Here is a 20,983-nt window from a genome sequence, read left to right as displayed (position 1 = left end):
TGCCAAACAATTTAGATTAATTAAGATTTAAATTTCTTTTGATGGCTTTTCTTATTGCCCCTAGACTTTCAGGTCTATAACGTGTAGATACCTAGGTTACCCTTCCTCTTAGGGTGTTTCCCTGTTGCACCGCGAACGTTCTGACTTTTGTGCACCTCAGATTTCTGTCTCACTGCCATAGTCCCTCTTTTCTTTGTTTGGATGAATTTTTTTTTCTTCATACTTCTGGGTTTCTATTTTTAAAATGTTTTCGGAATAAGCCCCGGATCTCTACTGAAGAAGGCAGGTACTATTCTCATTGCCTGTTGTCTACCCTCTTGCTCTGCACGAGCCCAACTCCAATGTTTTAAACTTTCCTTCCTTTACATCCCTGCTGCCTTTATTTACATCACTCCTTTCCCAGTTTTCTCTCCTCTTCTATCCTAAATGTTTAACACTGCTCTTCCCACTGAGGAAAGTAGCCCCTCCAGGAAAGAGGAGGTTCAGATTTCCAAGCTGCCAATTCAGCATGGCAGTCGGGAAGGCAACAGAGAAGCATACATTTAAAATTGCTGATAGGCATAGAAAACCCTGTAGGGCAGTGGAAAACGGTGGAATCCAGGAATTTTCCGGGGCCGTTCATTACTCACGGAACTTTGGCAGGTTGAAGCGTGCTCACCTCTCTCCGAGGATGAACGCTCCCGCTAATGGAATTCTTCTGTTTTCCTATGGCTCTAGTTTTGTTATCTTTAGGCACCGAGTCAAGCAGCATGTGCCAGTGGGGGTGGCAGCTGCCCCTGCTGTCACTGTCCTGGCATGGCGATGACCCTTCTCTCTGTATCAACGTCAAGAGGATGCTGTCATCCCATGGCGCCCAGCAAAGCCTCCACCCCGCCTAGCAGGGCACCAGGTTGTCTCCAAATCCCTTCCTTTCACCATTAACCGTGAAATACCCAGCACAGGAAATGAAGGTGAAAAGACCTGTACGTGCATAGGTTTCTGCATCCTGATCATACAATTTCTTTTATGTGGGGTTCTTCTTTTGCTGACTATGGTTTCAAATTCTAATGCTACTGTAACTAATTCCTGGAAGATGATGGGATTTTTTAAAGCACAATTAAATTAAAGCAGATTTTTCTTTTGGTAAACTTATTTTTAGTAAAATGTATAGGATTAAAAAAAAAACAAAACCCAACACAACACTAGCAACATGCTCAATCTGGATGTGAAAGCACGCTTTCCAGCTAAAATTCCTTGCACATATTTTATTAATATCATTTAAGAAATGCACTGGCTTATTAGCCTAATAGAAATTTAACCTTGTATGAGTAAGTATGAATACACAGCAAAGCATCTGAAAAATCTAATTTATAGATACTCAAGTGAAATAATTTACACTATTAAAAATGCTAATATGCCTGTGGACCTACTCTTTAATTTGCATACAATACCACACAGGGAGTCCCTGCATAAGAGGACAGAAATGTCAGGATGGAAAATCGGAAACATTCAGGCTCAGAAAACGTCTGAGGACTCACAGAGCAGGCGTCTCCGATTTTAAAGTCAACCTTAAGTCCTATAAACAACTGTACACCCATGATCTAACCTCTGTATTGTGGTTAAGAATTCCAGTGCCTAATTACATGCTTAGCAAAGAGGACGAGACACAAGGTCCTTCATGACAGGTCAGCTTTAAAATGGGAAGTGTTTTAACTCAATCTGATCCCCTCATAATACAAATGATCCTAAAGTTTCCCCTTTTCCTTTCTCTTTTCCACTGAAGAGAATTATGAGTGAGAAAATGCAACCCACTGGGAAGCAAATCCTCACTGCAGACCCGATGGTTGAAATTCCTGACTTGATTGATTGCCCTGACGCACTCCCTTCCCCTGGCAAGAGCATCCTCACCCCTGCCCAGGACCACAGAGCCATCTCCTCCGCGCTGCTCACCAGACCCGCCATCCATTACCCCCTCCACTCAACAGCTGTTTCCTGCTTGCTCCGTGCAACGTGAGGCTTTTTTAAGCCTTTAAAAAAAAGATGTTTATATAGTTTTCATGATTTCCTTTTGGGCTCTAACTAAATGACTGCTCTTCTTCTCTCCTCCCCCATGTCTATATTTGACACCACCAAACCAAGAGGCTGGCCGTCCCAGGGTTAACATCTCAGTGAATTGGACAGGTAGACCACAGTCACAGGAGGTCACGGCCCTAGCAGCCTTCACCGAGGTGCCAGTGCCACGGCCGACATCGCCACTGGAGCCTCGCTGGAGGGTGAGAGTCACAAAGCCTGCATCTTCCCTGAGCTCTCTCTCAGTACCCAGGAACCACACAGATCGCATCAGGCTCCAACTGGAAAACAGGCTGCTGCCTTCCTTTCCTTCCAGGCAATAACGTAATGGGAACCGGAGGATTCTTAAAAGGAAAATGAACAGCAGAAAGATTGGTGCCTCTGCTATTTCCAGCAGACTGGACAGCCTACACAGAGAATCGTCAGAATGGGCAAACGTACATAGCCCAAATGTAACGTTCACATCCGCAGTACATTTTCCCTTATGCAGAAAAGCAATTCTCAGTATCCTGTAGCTAGACCTTCCTATTGCATAAAGAGTCCTTTCCATTTAAAAAAAAAAAAAAATCTTTTTTCCACAGTTTACCCAAAGGGCAAATAATGGACTCTTGCAATTGCCATTTTGTGCCCAGCAAATTTAGGAGACAGAGGAGGAAAACAACTTGCTATTAGTCAGGAGTCACTCAGTGGTAGAATCTAAATTAAAATGAAGTGTCTTTTGAGTCCTCAACTTTCATTTCATCCACTGAGTCACACAAACAATAATATTCAACAGACTAGAAAACACGCACAGTCACAGTGTAAATGCTACAATCTTGTAAATCTTTCAGAAAATTCTTGAGATATCATAAGCCATTCAGAAACATTTTGAGTGGTTTGCCACCAGATCTTCCAGATGAGATATTGCCTTCGTTTTCTTGTGGCCTATTTGTCCTATTTTAGTACTTTCAGAAATAATTTTTAATTTGTATTTGCCAAAAAACCCAACCTACAGTGACAACATATGCAATAGGTGCAGCTTTGGGGGTGTGTACTTTTTTTGTCTTTGGATGGGAACTGTCAAAAACCAAATCCTAACCCTGCTTAGTTGACAAACACATTTTATAGCTGTTTGAAGATTTAAAGCGATACAGATTGTCTGAGCCAATAAGTTGATTTGGTGAGAGCGGGATGCTAATGAGTCTTTGATCCGTGCAGAGGCCAGTGAGCCCGTAGCACAGCCTCCGCCTGCACCCCTCACCCCGCCAGCTGTCTCGCAAATGCCTGCCATTGGTCACAGGGGGGACCAGGCAAGCTGGGAGTGTGGATGGATCAGCGCAAATCCATCATCTCTCCAAACGCATCACTCAAGTGCTGGTCCTCCACATGACAAACCAGCAGCATTCTCCTTCTGCACAGAGATGGCACGTTGCAATAAAGAAGGTTCTTTACAAATATTGGTGTTGGTTTTTAAAGGAGATCTTTTTTTTTTTTTTTTTGCCTTGTGCTGAAGATTAATGTCGACTGGTATCTATTTCATGACTTGAGCTTTTTAAACGTAGTGTGTGTGTGGTGAGGTTGGGGTTGGGGCCGAGGAAGCTTCAAGTCCTCGGAAAAGCCGGCTGGGTCCTGGGGACTGACCGTGAGGGTGAGTGATGGCAGGCACACGATGGCAGCGTGAGGCAGCTGGCCTGCAGCGGGGAGGCCGAAACAACCTGCAGCAGCTGCACAAACGCAAGAGGTCAGGCCGTGTTTGTGGACGCTGACTTCTCGCCAGGCACCCCTGGATGGTGGGATACATCAAAGCCCCACACCCAGGAAGAACACCCAGTGGATGGTCTGTGTGTAAACCCCATCCCAAGATGCTGACCCAGGAGTTAGCTGCAAGCCCTCCGAGGGTGGAGTCACCTTCTTCTTGCACATGCTATTTCTGGAAGTAGGTTGTGTGATGGAGGAGGAAATAACCCACATTCCAATAGTATTGAGAAGGTAAAATTCAAAACAGTTTTCCTATGCTGTGTGGCCTCTTTCTTTTTCTGATGGAAGTGCCTTTTAACAGTCAACAGATTTTGATTTAGCTCCTGCAATACACCAGCCACTGAGGCTAAGGGGTGATGACACAGATCCTCAGGTTGAGGTGAGTCAGGAAGGGTTTTCCCATGGGTTCCATATTATACCTCTTTTCTTATAACCGTCATACTTGAGGCTGTGGAATATCTTTTTAGCCAAAGGCCTATTATGAGAAAAACTAATTTAAAAAAAAGACAGGAAAATATAGTCTCTAAGATCTAGGAGCTAACATGACGATTATTTTTAATTGTTGCTTGTTGAAAGTGTTGGAGATGTCTAAGAAAGACAATTTTATATGGCAAGAGGAGGAGACCATGATGCACTGAGGAAAACCATGACAAAATGTATAAGGGCCGTTTGGAACAAGAGAAGGTTCCAATTGTGTGTGTAAAGTGCTTGACAGTGCTTGACCCCCAAGATGGGTCAGTGTGATTTCTGGACTATTTCGTATCTAAAGGAAAGCTCCCATTTTTAAACGAGTTGGGCTCCAAAAGCTGACCTGGGAGTCTGTCTCGTGGAATGTAGACTGCTCTGCTTTGTAAGAACATAAGGCATTTAGGTCCGGGCACGGTGGCTCATGCCTGACATCCCAGCACTTTGGGAGGCTGAGGTGGGCGGATCATTTGAAGTCAGGAGTTCGAGACCAGCCTGGCCAACATAGCGAAACCCTTTCTCTACTAAAAATACAAAAATTAGCCGGGTGTGGTGGTGCATGCCTGTAATTCCAGCTATGTGGGAGACTGAGGGAGGAGAATCGCTTGAACCAGGCAGGCAGAGTTCGCAGTGAGCCGAGATCACACCACCGAACTCCAGCCTGGGCAACAGAGTGAGACTCTATCTCAAAAAAAAAAGGATAAAGAATATAAGACATTTAGGGACCCCCACCACTCAGGAAGGCTGAGGCAGAAGCATCACCTGAGGCCAGGAGCTTGGGCTGTAAGTGCGGTTGGCCTATGGGGAGACTGTGCTAAGTTCAGCATCATTATGGTGACCACATGCTGCCTGAGGAGGGGTGAACCAGCCCGGATGGGAAATGCAGCAGGTCAAAACTCTTGTGCTGATCTCTAGTGCGAATGCAACTGTGAATAGGCACTGTGCTCCAGCCTGGGCAACAGAGTGAGACCCTGTCTCTTAAAAACCAAATATATATATGTAGTATTTTTACAATAACGAGAGTCCCCTGATGACCTTTGGAAATGCTTTTTGTCTCTACAATGGCCTCAAGGCCCCACACCCCACTTGTCACCTTGCACAGACTGCCTTGTGACTGCTGCCCCATGACTGTCCCCCAGCTTCGGCTGTCCCAGCCACACTGACTCACTGTGTCTTGATCTTGCAAAGTTGCTCCTGGCTCAGGACTTTGCACTGGTTCCCTCTGGCTGGAATGCCAGTCCCTGATCAATCTCCGTGTGGCTCACTGCTTCTCTCCCTCCGGGGAGGTCTTCTCTGACCACAGTCATCCCAACCCTCCACGCTCTGACTCACCCACGGCTGCTTCATTTTCCTCCCTAGCCCTTTCACCTTCTTAACTGCTATGCAAGACACTCACTTTATTTACTGTTGGTGTCTCCCACCAGCAGGCAGAACCCCCATGGGCAGGAATTTTGTCTATGTTATTCCCTGCGCATTCTCGGTACCTAGAACAGTGTCCGACACAAAGTCAATGCCCAGGAAATATTTATCAGATGAATGCGATTATTAAAAAGATACTTTAGTGACCACTTTGCAGTGGTGGACTCAGGCTTTAGAAGTCCAGCTGTGCGACCGTGAGCAAACGGCTCACCCCGAGTCTATTTACTCACCTGGGAAGCATGCTTTCTCCGTTCACCTCACAGCACTGCTGCGATGAACAAAGGCAGCCCTGCTTGCAAAGTGATTTGACACATTCCCTCTCTAAGCCATGGTTTTCATCTGTAAATTCAGAGTGCCATATTAGCTATACTTTAAGATCATTTAGCCCTCTTACAGTCCACGGTAATGATGGAGACAAAAATCTGAGCCTCTTTCATGTTGCCTGGTACTGACTGTGATGACTCCTTACGCCTGAGGACAGATGCGCTGCCCGGCACTTCCATCCTGTTCCATCCTGAAGCCCCCATCTCTTGTGCCTGATGGCAACAGAATTCTGACCCATGTTGCCCATGTCCCTTTGGGGGTCCCTGCTGCCCACCAGAGCTTCCTGGGTGTGCAACTGGGGGTAACTATGGTGTCTGCTATGCTCAGGTCTTCTTTCTGACCCGTTACAATGTGATCGAGGGACCTCTCAGATCCTCCCAAAGAAGGACGGAGGCATCCACCCATCTACAGCTATTGTAAGGCTCTGCCACAGGTCGAGGCGGGCATGGATTTTGTGATGATGGATTCCCCAAGGGCTGGGGAACAGAACACGTTGGAGTACCGCGGAGCCATCCAAATCCTCTGCCATAGCCTCAAAGCAGAATTGTCCCTGTAAGCCTGAGCACGAGTATTTCCCTTTGAATCCCTCCTGCTTCACGGCTGAGTCGTCCTCAGCTAGAAAGAAAGGGCTTCTTCCCCCGAGTTACCTGGAATGACCTTTAGATGCCAGCCAGCTCGCTCTCTTAACTTTTGGGTGTCTCTCAGTTTTCATGTCTGCAATGTAGCCTTGGCATATACCGAAATTTAAATTTCTAAGATCTATTTTAAATTTCCCTTTTGTATGTTAGGCAGACTTTCCTTTATCCATCCTGAAATCACCTTTGAAATGTTAGACGAGGGCAGATGTCACTTAACGTGGCCGGCAAGTATTCCACTTGCCGTTTGTCGTGTGTGGTGGCTGTTTTTCCCTTTTGCTTCCTTTCTCTTTCTGTCTTTTTTTTTTTAATCACCATCATACTATAAAACCAATTAAAACAAACTTTCCAAAGACTCTTATTTTCTGGCTGAGCTATTCCAACCTCTGACTTCTTCTGAAGCGCGAGATAAGACTTTCTGATTAACTGGGAGTGGGATGTTTATTCAATCTGTTCATTTTATACATTATGGAGACTGCTTTTTAATTTTTATGCCATGTCAGTGGCATATACTTTCTGAAATTAATAAATACAATACATCCCATCAATGTGTGAAATTTTTAATACCCCGTATTTCCATAGTTTGACATACAAAAATGTACTCACACACTTTTGAAATCTACTGTCAAATCATTTCACATCTGTACCTAAAGCAAACAGACATAATGCTAACAGCTTGTTAGAATTCAGAAATGCCACCCGCTAATCAGCCCACCTGTGGCATTCTCAGTCCATCTTGCAAGCTGCATAGCCTGCTGCCAAGAAGCTTGACAAGAAAATGTATATTAAATTATTGAATAAGATGGGAAATATCGTACAGTGTGGGATAAAGAGAAGGTGCAACGTGTGGCCAATGAACATACTGTACCTTTTCATTATAATGCCTGCCTGGAGGTGACCTAGCTTCCTCCCCATGTGCCATAAATGATGAAGCTACTGCTAAGGCTCTGGATGCAAAGTCGGCAGCGAGGTTTTCATTGTTTCCATCAGCTTTTTGTTATGTGTAGTTGGCATTGGCTAAAACAAAAACTAAGACAAAAAAAAAAAAAAGCAGAAAGCAAGTTTTGAACTGAGTTAAACAGGAGCCACCCCATTTTTCTACAATTCTGTCCTGCGGTTCAGAGCAAAACAAAGACGATTTCCTGACATTCCTGACGTTCTTTAGAAAACATAGTAGCGATCATGTCAATCAACTCCCATCATTAGGTATGATTTAAAATCCTAGAAACATGATCTTTCGATCTTTTAGGGCAAAAAAGCCTAATCAAATGCAAAGGTGAAATAAAGTGATTTAAGATCCTGGAGCAGAATGGAGCAGCGGATCGTGGAACAAACCATGTGAGTGCCCTCTGCCCGTGCCTAGAAGCTGTGAAGCCGGCCTAAGCGTGACATTGCACAATATGATTACATTTCTACAAATTATTAGTTTCTATAGAATATAAACTTACATGCTTACAGAAGTATCTTCTCTGGGGGTCTGTGGGTAAGAAATGTTATTTTAGCATCTGTTCTTTTAAGGCTATTTGCTCTGGGAAGGCAGTGTGTTTTGCCATAAATTTAGGTCATTAATTTGTATCTGTTCTTTGTTTATTTAAGAAACAGGACAAAAGGGCAGCTGCTGAAACATTTGGCTGTGCCGAGGGGTAGTGGGCTCAACATGCTGGAGTTCTGCACATGACCAGCTTGAGTTTGTATCCACAGCTACAGGACAGAACTTTATGGAAACACTTTGCCAAGCCATGTGGTGCTCGGCTTCCCTTTGCATCAATACCCTTTTAATTACCTGATCCTGAGGGGGAAAAAGTTAGGGAAAAGTGTCAGTGCAAAAGCCTAGGAACCTGCCGAGAATCAGACTTTTTTAAAAAAACAGCATGATAAAATGTCTGGCAATTATTCTACAGGACATCGATATAAATCCTGCAACTGGCCTGCAAAAGTAATACTATGACCTATATAATTTGATATTTATAAACTGAAGCACAATAATATCCAGTAAATTGATTGTTAACAACATTTAATGCTCTGAAATTGGCCATTAAGTGCAGAATCATTTGAAAGGCATTATTGTTATTATGAAGCATTGCAGAGGATTTATTTATTATCATAAACCTAATGGACTCAGTAAATTAGGTGTATTTAAAAAGGTCATTTGCTGCTGTTGATACTTAGAATTCTAAGCACTTTAATTCAAATGGATAACAAAACATAGCAGTCTTTTCAAGGATGGTACACATTTAAGCTACTCCAAATAACACAGAAGAACATTTCCTGAAATTTGAATAATAATAATAATAATAATAATAATGCGACAGTACCTGTTAGGATTGTTTTAAAAGCCATATTTGAAAATGATAAAATTTTCTATTCAAAACTATGTACTAGAAATAAAAGAAACAAAGTAAAATTTATCATAGCTGATTTTTAAATTAAAAAATTTTGCCTAGAATTGTATTTCATCTGGATGAAATATGATGCCCCCTTTACGTTTTTTTTCCTAGAAAAGTCCTCACTGTGAGAAGATGTGGTAACTTTTTTTATTTTTATATTTTTTGAGACGGAGTCTCGCTCTGTCACCCAGGCTGGAGTGCAGTGGTGCAATCTCAGCTCATGGTAAGCTCTGCCTCCCAGATTCATGCCATTCTCCTGCCTCAGCCTCCCGAGTAGCTGGGACTACACGTGTCCGCCACCACACCCGGCTAAGTTTTTTGTATTTTTAGTAGAGACGGGGTTTCACTGTATTAGCCAGGATGGTCTGGATCGCCTGACCTCATGATCGGCCCATCTCGGCCTCCCAAAGTGCTGGGATTACAGGCGTGAGCCACTGTAATGCCCAGCCGCAATGTGGTAACTTTTAAAATCTCAGCGGTAGACTTATCTCAGCCTAGGGGTCTATCCTTGCAAGCCACCTGCAGTGTTAATGGGTGTGTCCAAATGTAGGATGGAAATTAAGTATGTCTCTGGACAGAGATTTTCTCTTTTCTCTGTTGAATGTGTTTTCATGTGAGTAGAAATGATCTTGTGTTTTTCAGACGCTCTCTTTCGAAGAAGTCATAACTGAAAATGTGGTTGGAACTCAGGACTGCTCTTGCAGTTCAACATCAGCTGCAGGCCCTTCCCTGGAACACTCTGGAAGTCTGAGGAACCTGCAGGCACCTGTGGTTGCTGGAGCTCTCTTCTCCAGAGGCAGCAGGCAGTTCTCTGTGGAGGGACCCAGATGGTCTGCATTCAAGAATGTAAGAAAGGCCCTTAAGCAAGACCTGTCTTTTATTTTCTCTTGCCCAGTCTTTGGATTCATCGTTAGGGTCGTAGGCAAACCCCCGAAATCTTGCTCTCAGAATAAATGTGAATTTCATTCAAAGAAAGAACGTGTTCTTTCCCATCGTTGCGTTGTTTTGTGGTCAGGTAGTGCAGAGGGAAATTTAAGAAATATCAAGCCACGTGATTCCTGGGAATAGCTGAAAAGATCCTTTTCAACATTGGTGGGAAAAGAAAGAAAAACAAATCAATTAGATGTGAGATCTCATCAGATTTCTTATATTCTGAGACTGTGTTTAGAGAAGAAAACATGGGAAAAAATGCTTCTTGAATATGTGCATAGCAGTAACTTGGTATTGCACGTGTACTATCTTAAGTTCATTAACAAACAATTGGGTGGCTCCTAAAGCATCTTATCTACACAGCAGCTACTACAGGTATAGAAATATGCTAGATATTGTAATAATGAATGCTATCTGGGAAATACAGCGATTTTTAAAAGTCTTATGGGGGAACTTTGATGTACCAAGTTTGACATACCTAGACTCATTCTGTAGGCTTAGATTAATTTAAAACTACCTTTTTTTTTTTTGTAAACCAAAGGAAACCTAATTGAAATTATTCTAAAATGAAGGGAGAAATCCTCAGAATTTATCAGTCTTAAGGAAACTGATCAACATTTCACCACTGAGCTCAGCACAAAGCACTTTGCACTGGTCCCACCCCATCATTATGTTTCAGTTCTATTCATCTCTTGATGCTTTTCTTTTCATCTGACCCCTATCCTGACTCCTATATTCTCCCAGACTGTCTCCTACTCCCCAAGGGTTTAGTGAATTTAAAAAGCACACACACATAAAAAGATACTGGATTCCCAATACCCTAGCATAGCCAAAAGGCATCTATCTAGTTCTTTATTGGGCTCTCATTGGCTGTAACAAAGCATTTCATACGTAGATACTGGATTCCCAATACCCTAGCATAGCCAAAAGGCATCCATCTAGTTCTTTACTGGGCTCTCATTGGCTGTAACAAAGCATTTCATATGTATAAAGAAAATACTGTATTTCTAATAGATAGAGAAGATCTGAGCCTCTCTTCTACTACCTATACCTCTTCCATTCTCTAGTCTTGCTCACTTTTCAATTCTACCCCAATATCCCTTGACTGCTAAGTTCCTCTAATTTTCTCTGTGTCTTTTTCTCCCTCACCCAGTTCAGATGCTCCACATCTGATCATCTTCCCCAGGGTGGTTGTGGCCTTTGGGATGCAGTCTAGGTGTTAAAGGAATGATTATTCATTGTGATCTCCTCCTCCCCTTATAGAGGCTCTACTCCCTAGAGAAGAGTTTGGCAGCGTTTTTCTTAAAGTGGATTAAAAAATGCATCACACTTTTAAAAAAAACCCACATGGCATCTCTCAGGAGACTTCTTCTGATGCAGGTTCCATTTCTGTCAAGAGAAGATGCAATGTTGTAGTGGAAAAAGCATTCAACTCGGACTCGGGAGAACACCCTTCCAATCCTGGCTCTGCTAATTATAATGCTAACTGGGGATCTTGTACAAGTCACTGATCTCTCTTAGGGGTCCTAGGTCCCCAGTGTAAAACTAGAGGTTGAAACTAGTGACCATCCATGGTCCTTCCAGCTCTGGCACGCTCTAAGTCTGGGAAACGAGACGCTGAGACTTTGAAAGGAACCTTTCATCAAAACTAGGATGTGATGCCGGTGAGTAGGCAATTCGGGCTTCTACCCTCTTGGTATTTTACCTGCAAATCATAAATTTTATCCTGTTTGCCAAGGTTTTGCTAGAAAGAACATCTAGTAATCATTTAGAGTACCACTTCCCTTCAGAAATAGGGTTTTTTTTGAAAGTTTGAACCAACATTCTTTGTTTTCTGGCAACGCCTATATAGCGAGAGGCAATAGATTGAAAAAAAGGGTCAACCTCATAATTTTGTCTGCGTTTCTGGTGAACGCTGCAAAGTACAAGGCTTATTCTGAGAAATCACCCTAAAAAAGAAATATTTTCTTTCTGATTCTACAGCTACAGTTAGATCAACCCATCATTCTCTCTACTTATCTATTATAGCCTTGTGTACATAGATTTTATACTATTTTAAAAATAAAATTAAGAAACATCTTTTTCATGTTATCTCAATAAATATCCCATGTTAAGTGTTTTGTGCTGTTAAGATTTTCATCATTGGGATGCATTTCAGATATACTTGAAAATCTGTAGAGGATCCAGAACTAAAGAATGAGCAAAACTGCTTGATATTTGCATGAGGAAAGGAGAGAAAAGAGGAGGGAGGGAGGGGGGAAGTAAAGAAAGGCAGTCGGGCCTGGTTGATTGCTCTTAGCCACATTTGTGCATGTATGAGCAAGATCCATGGTCCCTGTGTGGGGACAGGCTTCATTAGTACCCCTGAACTTACAGACTGCGGAAACTTCAACAGCACAGGGAACTACGGTGCTTTCCTAGCACACTCAACATATTGTGCTTCAACTATGTGAAGTACCCTAGAGAGTCTTGTAAAATTTTCACTTGATGGCTAATGCTTTGGAAAGTACAAGTGTGATTTAGGCCAATGTTTTCCCCATTCCCAGTTCAGCACACAATAGCATACCTTCTTCAAGCAAAGCCCTCTCTGAGATGTGGGTGTAAACCAAGCTGTCCCCAACACATAGGATGCCTGTGATTGTGTTTCTGAAACTCTCCCTTCTTGCATCTCTTAATCAGCTCCTTTTTCTGAGCTCCCTGCCCAAATCAGGACCCAGCTCAAAGTGAGGCTTCTCACAGCAATGAATCTCAGCTGCTTCCTGAACACCGTCTCACTGTAACCACGATCCCGCCGTATCAACCCTTTCTTTGAATCTCGTGTTTTGGACTACATCCTAATAGTCTCTTCTGGATTTGATCAGGGACACTCTCAACTCTCACCCTCCTCCAGATGGGTTAAGGAAAATGTTAACATTTAGCAATAAATGAGACAAGCATTTGCAAAGACTTACCCTAGAAAGCCCAAATCTGTAAGAAAAATTAATCATGAAGGAGACATTTCTTGGATCTTTTTAACCTCTGTCCACTTAAACCTTTCCAAGGTGCCAGGGTTCTGTTGATGCTCATCATGTTATTAGGAAGTGATTCAGGTATCAAAAAGAGTCAGGCTTGGTGTCAACCAATATTAAATCTTAACTTAGATGTCACATGAGTTTTAAAGACACATACAAGAGGCCAACTCTCCAATTACTCTTCATGGTAATTCCCCAAGTTTATAACAGCCCAACATCTAAGTCTATGGATTTGATAATCAAGCAGATAAGTTACTGATGTAAAATTAAACTAACATTTATTAAAGACTTACTGTGTACTAGCCAATGAACTAAGCATTTTCTGTGCATTATTTCCCTGAGTTTTGTCAACTAACTTCTGTGGAATGCATTATTAGTTCTACTTTAGTAAGCAACTTGCTCGTGATGGTACAGCTACTGAAGCCAGTGAGAAAAGGGGCCCAGGCCCAACATCTAAAAGAGGAGTGCTGTGCTAAACATTAAAATACTTAGTTCAGATTTCTTAAAGCAGTTAATCATGGAATATAGACTTTGAAGCAAATCATCTGTAATGGGAGTATATGCTCAGGACAGTGGGGGAAGATTAAATGACATGAAGGAGAGAGAGAGGCAGGGCAAGGTGATTCCCAACTTCCAAGGCCCAAGACTGTTATGCAGAGGACAGTAACAGACTATTTTTCAGCGTTCCCAAGGAGGGAAATAAATGGATGTCTTCTGGAATATGAAGGATTTAGTTTAAATATATAAAATATTTTCCCATATAGGTAGTTGTGAGACGCAGGAATGTGTCTTCAAGGAAAATGACAGAATCTGTTTCGCTGGAGCCCTTTAAAACACAGGATAGATTTTCCTTTGAACGGAAGTGAAGACCCACAGGGAGGATGCAGAATTCCTTCCCTCGAGGATTCTGTAACCATTTCAATGCTAAATAGTCTTCTGGCATTACATTCTTCTAGCAATACGTCATTTGAGACCATGATAGCCAAATATTTGCAGACTCAGAAAGAAGACTGGGAGTCAAAACTGGGTGAAATTCCATTATTTTTAACCTCAAGATTCCAGTTTAGATGAGAAATGAGTGCTGGAAGGAAGGCCATGAATCAAGTAAGAGGATTGTATCCTAATTTAATATTTTTTTGTTTAATATTTAATATTTAATTATAATTACATACAATTAGAACAGTATTTTTCCTATTCTGGAGGTACAAGACTCTGTCCTGTAAAGCCACTGAAAAGAGAGAAAAAAAATCACCTTTTTTTTTGTAGTTCCTATAGTGAAAGCAATTTTTTTTTTTTTTTTAAGATGAAGTCTAGCTTTGTTGCCCAGGCTGGAGTGCAATGGCGCAATCTCGGTTCACTGCAGCCTTTGCTTCCCAGGTTCAAGAGGGTCTCCTGCCTCAGTCTCCTGAGTAGCTGGGATTACAGGCGCATGCCACCACACCCAGCTAATTTTTGTATTTTTAGTAGAGATGGGGTTTCACCATGTTGGTCAGGCTGGTCTCGAACTCCTGACCTCAGTTGATCTGCCCGCCTTGGCCTCCCAAAGTACTGGGATTACAGGCAAGAGCCAAAAAAAAAAAAAAAAAATTTGCCGGAAGCAAATTTTTAATGATTCACAAGCCCTTAAAGTTGTAGTTCACTTCTATTTTAAGCAATAAAAAAATGAAATAATAACTTTTGGAAACAATTAAGGTTTTAAATCTTTACTTCTTAAAGTAATCATTAATCAAAGAAGAAATCTCTGTGCATGCAGCAGTTGAATGAGGAATTCAAGGTCTATTTTAATTAGTGATTCATCATAGGTCTGCGTTCTTTGGGAGAGATAGGGGCTTGGGGAGATCAGATCAGTGATAAATCAGTCTGTGGGAAGTAAGAATTTGGATAAAATTTGGAACTCTGATCCAAGGAGCTGTTTTTGGTGATTTCTTAAAGCTCTGATGGCATGCTGTCACCAGATGCATCATTATTTTGAAACTAAAAAAAAATGTGAGAAGGCCTGGGAAAATCTTGTGGGCTGGAAATTGCTTGCGGACGAGTAGGGCTAGCTTGTAAAACTCATTTGCTGGAAAAGATTATTCTTGTCTTTCTTCTTTACTTTCAATCATTGAAAATATTATTCTCTACGTGCCATTAAGTGCCAGACTGTTTTTTTTTTCAAAAGAAACAATAACAACAATTTCCAAACACTCAAAACATACTTCAACATGTTGTTTTAAGAGAAATATACATGAGCAATGGTTTTGAGCAAATCCATTTTTAATCCAGATTATACATTCAGTAGCAATTTAAGAATGTTTGCTTTGATTGCCTTACTCAATCTCCATCATGCCCCTTAGACTCTCTTCAGCAGTTCTGATGTGAGTGTACGCTTTCCATTGTTTTCTTTATTGATTTAATCTTATAATTTGAGGTTTGAGACTGATTATCCAGCTTTTTATACAGCAGTACTATTTTTCTTTCTCTGTTTAACACATCGCGGAGAACTGAGTGTCAGGTTTCTATCTCATATGTTCCACAATTCTGTGTTCTGGTGTGATGCCGGCAAAACTGGTATAATTCGAGACAAATAGTGATCTTTCCAAGTTTCATAAAATAAATCCTTATAATTTATAGGAATTAGAAATGCAAATATTGAAACACTTTAGAATAGCACATGGTTACATTCTAACCATTTCAAAGACAGGCAGAATTAGAGAAACTGACCTGACCTCCTTCCAAATTACAGCTACCGTTCTAGACTGTACAGGAATAAGCAGAATGGCTTCTCTCAGGAGAACAGAGAGAGAAAACACTCGTCACCTTGTCACGGTGTCGGTTTCTAGCTTAGAAAGCTGAACATAGTGCTCCCAGGACCACACACACGTGTCCACATGTCCTTTCGGTATTGGAAAATAAAGCAGCATTTAGGTGGGTAAAAGCATCATTCTGTCAGTTGCTGAAGTCTCCACTGTTGATGCCAATTGTGTTTTCCCAAATGTCTTAAAAATCTGTTTAAATAAAAATGTCAAACCCTCATGTGATTTCTAAAGTTGTAGGGGGCATTTGAGGCAAGACGCGTAGTTGGGAACAACATCTTAATGATCTCTCCATCTCCCACAATGCCCAGCACAGGGTTTTGCTCAATAATTCTGTGTTTAACATTAGAATAAATGAATGGGCCAGTGTAACTGATACCCTGATGCAGGCAGCCCTTCTCTGCATTCCTGAATATCTCACTAGTCACCCTGAGTCTATTACTGCTTACCACGAATGGTTCCAAAGCTCCCCCTGAAGTTGAGCCAAAGTTGGTCTGGCTGTAATTTCCACTGATGAATCCTGGTCTGTACATTGGAGGGAGTAGTCTATTCCCTTTACTACAGGATAATCCTGCTAACACACGAAGACAGTTATCACATCTTCCCTTAGGTGTCCCCAGAATAATATTTTCCCAATCCCTCCACCACTGCTTGTAAGAAAGAGGAAATGACTAGGTGAGTGCTCAGTAAACTTGCATTTGGGGTCCTATTGCTGCGAATGATCGATGTGACCTTTGGTGGGCCGCTTAATGGCTCTGGTCATTTATAGATTCATGTATAAGATGGCATTTTTACACTTGTCTGTTTACCTAGTAGTAATGTTTTGCGGAATCAAACCCTCTGAAAATTGTCAGATGTTATGAAAACATAAGATATTATTATCACAATGAGACGTAGTTTCTAGCCGCTTCACAGATCTAGCACCCTTCCCTTGGCTGTGCCCATAGTTTGCCATTGCATTCCTTAAAATGTGTGGACCAGAATTAAATTAACTCACTATTAATCCATTATTGGCCTTTTACAGTAGAAACGAAAGGAGGAGAAAGGAAGAAGTGAACTCATATTATTTAAAACTTACCCGGTGCCAGACCCTTAATTCTTTATTTATTTTACTCCTCATACTAACCGTTGAAGGCATGCGTAGTATAGGTAAGTAAAGAAAACCTTAGAAATTGTAAATAATTTGCTCATGTCACCAAGGTCAACTTGACTCATGTTCTCTCCACTCTAACATGTTTTCCACAATTTTTATTATTCCCATAATTAGGACACTCTACTTCTATGATTGGAACAGTCAGCAATGACAACATTTTCCTTTGGCCAGAGCATAATGCTGACTTGTACTAATCGTGAAGTAGGCGCAAAGCTTTATGTTTTCATTTTTATTTTGTTTCACATATATTTCTATTAATATTTACACTGTACTTGTACAACAGGTTTGGGGGCCTAAATTCCAGCCTTTTTAGAGATCCTTTCTAAACTTTATGTGATCTCACATTATTCACAATCTCTGTTCAATAAATCTTTTTTTTTTTTTTTTTTTTTGAGACAGAGTCTTGCTCTGTCACCCAGGCTGGAGTGCAGTGGCATGAACTCGGCTCACTGCAACCTCCGCCTCCTGGGTTCAACCAATCCTCCCACCTCAGCCTCTCTGGTAGCTGGGATTACAGGTACCTGCTACCATGTCTGGCTAATTTTTGTATTTTCATTAGAAACAGGGTCTCACTGTGTTGGCCAGCCTGGTCTGGAACTCCTGGCCCCAAGTGATCCACCCACCTCAGCCTCCCAAAGTGCTGGGATTACAGGGTGAGCCACCGCACCCAACCTCAACTTGATCTTTAACTGTCTGTCAAGGGTATGAGTTCAACCATCTCAAATGTGAAGACTGTTCCTCCTCTAGGAAAAACTAGAAGCAAAGTGGAAGTTAAGTAGCTCCACTTGTTTCATCCCTAAGAAAGAAGACTGTCCTTCCTTTGTTCATCACCTCCCTCTGTGAACGTGGCCCAGTAAGTCATCCTGTGTCTGAGCCTCCTATGTTTAGTATGCAGAATAATCACCCACAAAATTCTCAGGTCCTAATCCCTGGAACCTGTAAATGTTGTTTCACATGGAAAAAGGGACTCTGCACGTGTGGTTAAGAATCTTGAGATGGGGAGATTGTCCTGGTGGGGCCTAAATGTAATCACAAGTGTTCTTCTAAGAGGGAGGTAGAGGGAGATTTGATACAGATGGAAGAGGAGGAGGCGAGGTGACCATGGAGGCAGATTGGGACCATGCAGCTGTAAGACAAGCGGTAGCCACTCAAAACCAGAAGAGGCAAAGGGCAGGTCCACCCCTGCAGCCTGAGGAGGGAGTGTGGCAGCTGTCGACACCTTGATTTCAACCCAGTCATACTTCTTTTTGGACTTCTGGCCTCCAGAACCCTGAGCAAATAAGTTTCAGTTGTTTTAAGCCACCAAATGGTAGGGGTGTAGTTTGTTATAGCAGCCACAGGAAACTAATACACTCCCTTGTGTTATTCTTTGATGTTACTGAAACTCTTGTAATCTCCTTGGGTTGTATGCTCCTCCTTCTTTTTAATCTATATACATATTATTTATGTTTCCATAAAAGTTTCCTTATAATATCTGAGCTTGCCAGACTGACATCCATACTTGACACTGGTCTTTTGAAAGGTTGTCATTTAGAGGTCAGAAAACATAAAATACTGTTTGGACAGATATATAACGATTTTCAAATGTCTTCCTTTTTGGGTTTTCAAATATTGATGATACAAGAATGCTTACCAGCTACCAGTTATTATTTGTTCGGTAAATTAAAATGTTTTGTGCTAGAAGTTCTGCAGATGGAGGTAGACCCAGTGAGCTAATAGCTCAGGGAAGACGCCTTTCTGGGAGGGGAGAGACAGAGAGAGCCTCCCTTGCAGCTTAGCCCTTCCCCCCCAACATCCCGTGTAGCTCTGAGGAATGTCACCTAAATCTGGTGTCTTTTATAAAAACTGGACAATCTAATGCCTCTTGAATAACCCAATTGGAATTGGGTAGTTACCCTGAGTGTGTCCCAGAGTAACAGCAACGGAATTCATGTTTACTAATCTGTCTTTTCCTGTTCCTGTATTTCTTTTGCCATTGCCACCTGTCTAATGTTCAAAATAATCAAATCTTAAGAAAAGTGACTGCATTTTAGAAGAGTCTGAAACAGGTCCTGCATAATTTCTGTGTCTGCTCTGCATAAAAAGTGTCCTGCACTGAAACTATTGAGAAAGGCAGCCATACCAAAGAATCATTTATTGCTCTCAGGCTTACTGAATTTTTGCTCTGATACCATTAGGGCTGTTATCCGTATCTGGGTGTGAGGAAGGGGATTGGGTGGGAAAGGAGAGGGGAGTCGCTGAACGGAAAGTGAGTGAGGAGGAAAGAGATAAAGGACGCCGAGAAGAAAGGCAGCAGGTTTGACCGAGATTCCCAGCTGCCCAGTCTCTGAATATCAGAACTCATTTACATGCTGTTGGGGGAGGGGCAGAGAACAGAACTTTCGAAAGCGTGAAGTTCAAGAGTCCAAATATCTTATTCTACTCATTTTCAAAACTGTGTCACCAAATCCTGTTCAGTTCCTAAAGCCCCACCCTCAGATTCCCATGTGCCTGTCTTCAAACATGGTACGTCTTCTTTTCTCCAGTGAGATGAAACTAATATATTCTGCCACATGCTTCAGAAATACTTAACCTTGTTATTTGATAGCCATGTGTTTTCGTGCGGAGGTAGGAGGAGCTGTTTCGACTCTTTTTCACTGTGAAAGAGATGGACTGTTTGAACCGGGAGGGTCCCCCCTGGCAGTTGGGAATGGCAGTTGTAACGTAACAAATGCGCTGTGGCCCAGCAGGACCCAGGGGGTGCTCGGACACCTCCCAGAGACCGTAACCCACTAACAGTGCCAATGCCCATTTTACTTTTCTGTTTCTGTCCTTCCAGGATTCTTGACAAGTGACATCTAACCTATTCACAGACAATTTTTAAAGCAAAATAATAGTAACATCATGTGAGTGTGTTTTTTTGTTTTTTTTTTTATTTAATTTTTTTGGCCCGTCTGTTTCTCTTGTGTTCTTTAAGGTCGACATTCTCATTATTGTATCTTGATATCTTATCTGAGGTTGCAATCTCTGTCCAGCTCTTGTATTCTGTGATGTATACGGATTTCTTTGTTAAGCACCTACTGAGTGGAGGGTGAGATGTTTAGCCCTGTGGCAAGCACAGCATGGGAACCTTGATCGTAGAGAGAGGGACAAAATGCCCTACCCCTGTGGATGACAAGAACTCTCCCATGGCAACGTATACCCACAGTATACTTGACAGCAGACAAGGATTAGATCAGTGCTGAAACTGCAGATCAAGGGGCCTGTCAACACTGAAGGTCTTCATCAGAGACGCCGCTTAGGAGCAGAATGGGAGGCGAGGGAGCTGCACTTCTGTGCAGGGCTAGGAAGAGGGAGAGGCAAAGGAGGCATTTGTATCTGGTGCGGAATTTAAAACGGTGCCAAAAAACTCAAGAGTCAAATTAAGCATATTTGAACACAAGAGTTTTGAAAATCACAACTAATACAAAAAAATCAGTAATGAAAAACATGTCAAAATGTTGAAGAATAACAGGGTTGGTATTACTGGTTTTTCCCCTTTTTTCTCAGGCTCTGTCATGGCTCCACATGGAGCCTGTAAGTGAGGAGGGAGAGGAGATGGAGGAGAGGAGGCTTGTGCATTAGAGGTAGTTACCAAGGTACAGATAGAAGAATGAAAAACTCACATAATTCTGTCAGGCGGAGAAGCTTGGCTAGGACAGAGATCCAGGTAAGGGGATGTTAAAAGATAAAAGGTGGGCCGGGCACAGTGTCTCACACCTGCAATCCCAGCACTTTGGAAGGCCGAGGTGGGTGGATCTTGAGGTCAGGAGTTTGAGACCATCCTGGCTAACATGGTGAAACCCCGTCTCTCCTAAAAATACAAAAATTAGCTTGGCATGGTGGCAGGCACCTATAATCCCAGCTACTCAGGCGGCTGACGCAGGAGAATGGCGTGAATCCAGGAAGCAGAGGTTGCATTGCACCACTGCACTCCAGCCTGGGAGACAGAGCAAGACTCCATCTCAAAAGAAAGAAAGAAAGAAAGAAAGAAAGAAAGAAAGAAAGAAAGAAAGAATAAAAGGTGAAATGGAGAAAGAGATGTGGAAGTCATTAAGAG

At 42.2% G+C, this 20,983-nt stretch overlaps 1 protein-coding gene across 1 annotated transcript; it reads left to right on the top strand.

Moving 5' to 3' along the window:
- Positions 1 to 8,333: 8,333 nt before the first annotated feature.
- LOC117076219 lies at positions 8,334 to 20,508 on the top strand. Its single transcript, XM_033199472.1, has 4 exons — positions 8,334 to 8,565; positions 9,659 to 10,031; positions 19,083 to 19,201; positions 20,434 to 20,508. Exons 1-4 carry the CDS (start codon positions 8,509 to 8,511, stop codon positions 20,506 to 20,508), a joined length of 624 nt encoding a protein of 207 aa, XP_033055363.1. The 5' UTR covers positions 8,334 to 8,508.
- Positions 20,509 to 20,983: the final 475 nt, after the last annotated feature.

This window comes from Trachypithecus francoisi, unplaced genomic scaffold (genome assembly GCF_009764315.1).
Source record: "Trachypithecus francoisi isolate TF-2019V2 unplaced genomic scaffold, Tfra_2.0 Lachesis_group5, whole genome shotgun sequence".
Lineage (NCBI taxonomy): Eukaryota > Metazoa > Chordata > Mammalia > Primates > Cercopithecidae > Trachypithecus > Trachypithecus francoisi.
The sequence above is the reverse complement of the archived record's forward strand: the minus strand, read 5'-3'. Positions and strand labels throughout refer to the sequence as shown.